The following is a 6,665-nucleotide window of genomic DNA, read 5'->3' as shown; positions in this document are numbered from 1 at the left end:
CCATAAAACAATATCATACACAACTATTCCGGCTCACGGTTCAATCTAGAATCAGCCAATATTCATAATCATACACAGCCTTTCCGGCCCATAACAAAACAGCACTTCCATATTCAACATCATCAAATTCATAAAACCGGCATTTAAGCCATAAATCACTTTTCTCAAATCTTTGGCACTTAAGCCACAATTCACTTTTTCTCAATTCATTTCACTTTGAAATCAAATTTCAACTCTTTTCAGCCTTGGCTTTAAAGATCTCACTTCTCAAATCATCTCAGGCTCATAAGCCAAATTTACTCAAAGTGAGTTCCCTTTTTAAAACAAAGCCACTCTCAGCATTCTCTTTCCAAAACTTCCAAAACCATGGAAAGTTAAAGATTCATTTTGGGAACATTCAAAATCACCCATCCAACAATGGGATTTTATAACAAAAGTTTCCCGAAAAAGTTCCAAGTCTTTAGGGAAGGTCAATCTATATCAATTCTTTAAGATTCATTGAAACTCTTAAAATCATAGATTTCTCGGTTCAAGTAAATAAAACTGAATTTACTATAAAACCGGCCATACAAAATCACAAGTTCCAACCCGGTCCAGAAATAAACTCATTTGAAACGGAACCGGTTCATTTGAATCAAACCACTTTCAGGTTTCGTTTTAGAACCCATTTTTCTAACTCTTCCAAAATGCCTCAAACTTGATTAATCAATCAAAAGTCTAGATTCCTTTGAAATCACTAAAAACTCCTTTTTATATTAAAATCACTATTAGAGCATCATTCTTTCCTTTAGTGATTCAAACGGTAAAAATAGTTCAGTTCTAAATAAGCCGAACTCAACGTATAAGGTTCATTAAATAAATTAAGCTTGAAAACATAAATATCCTCTTGATAAATCAAATAATACAATTTCTCAAATCTAACCCTTTTTTAAATAACTTTTCAAATAAGACTAGGATTTTGCAGAAATTTTGGCAGCACCTCCCCTAAAGCTTGGACTTTTGCCACCCGGTTCGGGTCCCAACTAAACCATTTCTCATTCCTTTTCAACAGCTCAAAACCAGAAATCAATTTAAAGCAAGCTAAATCCAACAATCGCCTCAGTGGCGTATCTCAAGGATACCATTTCAAAATCAACTCAATATCAATCGATATAACTCATTTCTAAAGCTTTAAAGAAACGGTTCAATAACAAATCATTTGTCCAAAACCAAATCAATTAAAATAAACCATGCTAAATTCGAAAGTGCATTCGACTTTTCACTTCATTAAAATAATTGGCTCAATCCAACCAATCCTCAACGGTTTAAACTCAGATTTCAAATCTTTAAAGAATCAACTTTAAAACATTACATTTCACAAAGCCGCACAACAATTCAGCCAAACCAACATCCATAATCATTCGAGTCAATCAAATAATACATAAGGCAATTACAATCACCAAATACACAATATCTCACATCAGTATCCATATATAATAATTCCAATACATAAAACATAGTTTTTGGAAAGCACCCCTACCTCAAAACGCAAACCATAACCCCAAATGCGTTAACTGACTCCTTTTCGCTCAGCCCAAAATCACCGATCAACCAAAATCCTGGCTCTGCTTGCTCTCTCAAAGCAGAAACAGCTACAAACGGCACAAGGAAACTGGATTCTAACTCCTAAAACCATTAACAGTACAATTACTTTGTTACACGGAAAAGAACACTAGCGCAGGGCTTTCGAAACAGAAACACTCACTGTATTAACGAAATAAAGCAGCCGCAACATCAAATCGGCCCGGCAGCAGCTCCATCAATAACTTTTGGGCGACAACGGCGGTCTGAATATCTAATAACAGCAGCTGTATAACCACGCGTTATCAACACTCTTCCCGGAATTCCAAAGGAACAGTAACCAAACTTAAAACTCTTACCTCAGTGTCGAAACTCGCAGAATTTACTGAACATGGCAGCCCCATCCACAGCGGCTTCATTAGCAACCACCATAGCATCCTGGCCCAAGCAGCGGCTTCCAAAGGCAGTGGCAGCGCGCTCACCCAGAACCCAAATGGAGCAACGGTAGGAGCGACGGCCAAGGATTCCGGCGGCAGTGGCGGCGAACCAAAGCACCAGAAGCGGAGGGAATCCATCTTGCTTCCCTCTCTCACCTCCGTTCCACAGTAGTGACCCCCCACTGGCGGCAGCGGCGGACTACACCCCAGGGCGACGGCGACTGTTCAGACGGCAGTGACGACACATGGCTGTGCGCGACGGCAGTGACGAGTCCCTCTCCGCGCGACGCCGTCTCCACGCCTCACTCTCTCTCGATCTCGTGCTCCCCTCTGGTCGCGATCCACGGCAGCGATGGTGGCGCCGTTGGGAGACATAGAGGCAGTGGTGGTGACAAGGATGGAGCAACGAGCGGCGGCTCCGAGATCTCCAGCGACGGAATGGGGTGATGGGTGCCAGAACCGCGACTGGGCAGGGATGAACGGGGCGACTTCGACGGCGGAGCTCCTCGCGTGCGGCAGTCTGGCGATCACGGCGGCAGTACCCAGCCGGCGGCGCTAAGTCCTTCTCCCTCTCTATTCTGTTTTCGTTCCTTCATGGAAGAGAAACGCTGCTGCTGAGTTAGGAAAAGAAAGGTTTTGGCTGCAGTTGGGGAATGGGGAAGCAATGGGCTACCGGGTAGGATCTTAGGGTTTTATTTTGAAAATTAGGGTTAAGGGCATTATGGTAATTTCACTCAAAAATAGGGATAATATAGTAATTGAAATCCAATTTAAATCCAACACTATTTGTATATAGAAAAATACTATTTACTCATCAATTTCACAAATTATTTTCAATAAAATGCCCAAATCCAAAAATTAGAAATAATATACTTAATTTCTTCATTTTCCAAAATAGCAGTAATAATATTTAAAATATTACTTATCTAATCCAAATCATATAAAATCTTTATTATTTCATAACTATCAACTTTATAATTCAAATATAGAAAATAATCCAATAATTATAAAATTGGATAAAGATCATAACTCGTCTCAATTTCAATAAATCAAAACTTGCCTTAATTATCTTTAATAAAATAATTTCTGAAATTAAGGCTACAAATAACCATTTGATTTGAGACTTGATCATAATAAGACTTTTCAAAAGTTTTGGGTCTTACATAAAATACCAAACTTGCATTGTTAGATGCAAAATCCTTCTTCTTACTCTGCTTTCATAGCAAATTCTGTTCTCAAGTATAAGTGGGTCCACACTTGCATGCGTAAAGCATATATTAACTAGTACATATTCTTACTCAGGAAGAATTACAATTTACAACCTTATACACACTTCTAGATTAGCAAATAATATTTTATCCTTACGTCTTAGAAGTAAACACTCGCATAAAAGATTTTAAAGATATAGAAAATATACATTTTCCCCCTTGCTTTAAAAACAAGCTTGTTGTAAAAGAACATTTTCCTATTTTTAGGTGACTGTATCCAGAGTTACACATTCAAAATAAACACTGCAAATCTTATGTCTAGGAAATGAATCACACTCAGTTATACTGATTCCCCCTCTTCTTTAAATCTGATTAAGCACTCTATCAAGTACAACTTATGTTTTATAAAAATATATATAAATAAATTTAGTTAGACCATTTTTACATAAAAAAGTAGCAATTACTTTATCAGACTATGATTCTCAAACTATGAGAAACCTTAATAAGGTCTAGAATCGAATCAGCTTTATCCATGAAAATTTTTACAAGTGCAGTGTAATAGAATAAACTAAGGTAACTAATAACAGTTTGTTTGCAAGTTTGTACTACATATTCAATCATACAATATAAGGTCCAATTGAGTTAGGCTAATGAGAGCTCTGTGCAGACATGGAACAATAGTAGTCGCAGACATGAAAAAATGGGAAAAATAGTATAATCCAGAATGAAATCAACAAATAGATGTTGTTAGGCTAATAAATTGAGTAATCATCCAATTAGTGGCATTTAAAATGAAGTAAACATCATAAACTCATTAATTATAAAGCTAAAATAAATGGGTTATGTTAGGTCACGAACAAATTCACACCAGGCAAACAACTTCTTTAACTTCAATGCTGCTACTACACACCATTAACAAAAATAATTACAAATCAAGCAAAGAGGTTCTGAGTACAAATACACCTTTCAAATACAAACAAATTTGATTTAAGCATTATAAAAATAATGGTTATCTCCACAGATCAAATTGATTATCACAAGAAGAGAAAAGTCCCAATGCTAGGTCACGAACAAATCCAAATTAAACATTACGGCATGACAGAAAAGATGAAAGGAATCAGTAAATTAAATAACATTTGTATAAAACTAACCTGGTCAGAGCAGTTCGAAGGAGGAGTTGATGGTTGAGGTGGACAGCAATCGGGGAGAGGCGGCAACTTCGCTGTTCGATTTTCCTGTGAAGGAGAAAAAGAGGAGATGAGAAGATGGGAGATACGAAGATGAACTCGCAAGCGGCAAATTACTTACCTAGCGGTGGCGAGGCCAGTGGCGACGCGGTTGCTGTTCTTGAAGAAGAATGCTTGAGCGTGCAGTGGCTGTAGTAAAGAAGAATGAGAAGATGACTCACGATGGTTGATCAAGAAGCCCTAGATTTACATTAAGGGTAATTTTGAAATTATAAAATTTGGATGGGGGTAATTTAGGTACAAATTGTAATTGAAATTTCTGTCCCCGTCTTTAAATTTTTCTGTCTCCAGTGTCCCTACTTTTTGGAGGTACTAAAATACTGAAATTTTAAAGACGGAGACAGAAATTTAAGTACCAGTCTCTAGCTCAACAAACATAATACTGAGTCCCTGTCTCTCAGTCTCAGTTCTAGTCTCTGCAAACAAACGCTACCTAAGAGATTGGAAGATGCAGCGATAGAGGCGAAAAGGCTGGACGGTGGCGAAGAGGCTGGATGTTGCAAGATTGGATAGCTGATGAACTACGATGGAGCACGACAGCGCTGAGAACGACAAAACACCAAGGCACTGAGAATGAAAAAACACTAGGGCAATGAGAACGGCTGGAGGCTAACGAACTGCAACTAAGAGCACGCAACTGCTGGATGGCATGAGGCTTCGACGGACGGCAGCAGAGAAGACTGTGACGGAGAGAGGAGAATGGAGCATGAGATTGCGTGAGTGAGAGAGGAGTTTGTGACTGCGTGAGTGAGAGAGAGAGAGAGAGAGAGAGAGGAGTGTATGACAATTTAGGGTTTCTGAACATTAATATATATATATATATATATATGGTAGAAAATGGGTACCCTTTTAAAAGCTGACCATAACAAAAAATAGTCACACTTTAAAAGCGTGCTGATTGATACCTTTAGGCTACGCTTTTGAAGTGTGCCAAAGAAAAAGCATAGCAACAGGATTTTAAAAATGTCACCGTAACTTAACTCTATTGGCACGTTTTAAAAGCGTACCTATTACTCTCTATGGCCACGCTTTTGAAGCGTGGCAAAGAAAAGTGTGGCTAAAGGTCTAATCAATCACCACCCTCATAAAAGCGTGGTCATTGACCTCTTTCAGCACATTTTTGAAGTGTGGCAAAAAAAGACGTAGTCAAATCTCTAATCAATCGCCACCCTCATAAAAGCGTGGACATTGACTTCTTTTGTCCACACTTTAAAAGCGTGGCAAAAAAGAGTGTACCGACATATCTTTTTTTTCTTGTAGTGACTTACTATACACTAAATCTAATTTATGAATTTGGTGTCAAAAATTTCTAAAACTTGCAAGCATGGGAACAAAAGTTAAAATGCTACTAAACTAGAGTAAAAATAAAGCATAACCAAATCTCTGAATTTTGAAGGGCACATCATCACTTAAATTGGTTAAAAAAATATATAGGATGAAAGCAAGAGTTGAGGCCATATGGCATTAACTATATAAACAGAAAATTCATGTGGAGTTCAATAGATACATCTTCATCGTGGGTAGTGTTTCAGTGTATCCTACATGCATGCACCTTGTTTGGGTACCATTACTTTTGGGTCTTCATCACCTAGCTAGTATACTTCACATGATACTGCATCCTTTCCATCATCCATGTCAAGCATGGATCAAACCATAAAAGTTGATTTCACGTGAGCCGGCGTGTCCATGTCTCCGAATATTGAATTGCCACCTGTCCAAATCATGTAATGCTTTAGAAAATCTTTAGTTACTAATTAACAAATCAATTGCATAAGTAATCAATAAATTGCCATAATATTTTATTATTAGTTATGCTTGGTGTTACTATAATATGTAATTTAGTTGCCTTATGTGTTCTATAGGATAAACCTTGTGCACATTAATTTGATATGATAAGCTTGATTTCTAAGATAAATATATTTCAGATTGGGTAGTGACTAATGACTATCCTGAAACCTTAAGTACATTAATTTCTTTCTATATATAATTTACTAAAAGATTATGTGATGAATTAATTAGATTAAAAATAAAATAATATGTGAATTGATTGGATAGTGACTATCCTAAAATTAAACATGATGCTTGAAATGTCCGTCCAAGTTGTACCGAATAAAAAATTATATCTGGCATAGTTCCATTCATTAATTGAACAGACAAAATGATTTTATGTAGCGTCCTCGAACAGCAAGATGGGGAAAAGGGACTATCTGCTT

The 6,665-nt window shown here is 37.3% G+C and overlaps 1 protein-coding gene across 2 annotated transcripts; it reads right to left on the bottom strand.

Moving 5' to 3' along the window:
• Window positions 1-220: 220 nt before the first annotated feature.
• Window positions 221-2,642, bottom strand: LOC107487705 (uncharacterized). Of its 2 annotated transcripts, XR_008006120.1 has the most exons (3): window positions 1,920-2,642; window positions 1,745-1,847; window positions 221-1,665 (listed from the first exon to the last, which is right to left on the bottom strand). XR_008006120.1 is itself a non-coding variant. In XM_021140803.2 (2 exons), the coding sequence occupies exons 1-2, from the start codon at window positions 2,133-2,135 to the stop codon at window positions 1,749-1,751; spliced, it is 315 nt and encodes a 104-aa protein (XP_020996462.2). In that variant the 5' UTR covers window positions 2,136-2,642; the 3' UTR covers window positions 227-1,748. The 2 variants fall into 2 exon arrangements, 1 of the variants encoding a protein (XP_020996462.2); XM_021140803.2 differs by having other exon boundaries at window positions 227-1,847.
• Window positions 2,643-6,665: the final 4,023 nt, after the last annotated feature.

This window comes from Arachis duranensis, chromosome 1 (genome assembly GCF_000817695.3).
Source record: "Arachis duranensis cultivar V14167 chromosome 1, aradu.V14167.gnm2.J7QH, whole genome shotgun sequence".
NCBI lineage: Eukaryota > Viridiplantae > Streptophyta > Magnoliopsida > Fabales > Fabaceae > Arachis > Arachis duranensis.
This window is presented reverse-complemented; position numbering and strand designations above follow the sequence as displayed.

Bases quoted from the DNA above. Each gene is read 5' to 3' on its own strand.
- LOC107487705 (XM_021140803.2), bottom strand. From the start codon at position 2,135: ATGGATTCCCTCCGCTTCTGGTGCTTTGGTTCGCCGCCACTGCCGCCG. The intron at 1,848-1,919 runs GTAAGAGTTTTA...GTGGTTATACAG, and splicing joins CTGCGAGTTTCGACACTGAG to CTGCTGTTATTAGATATTCA.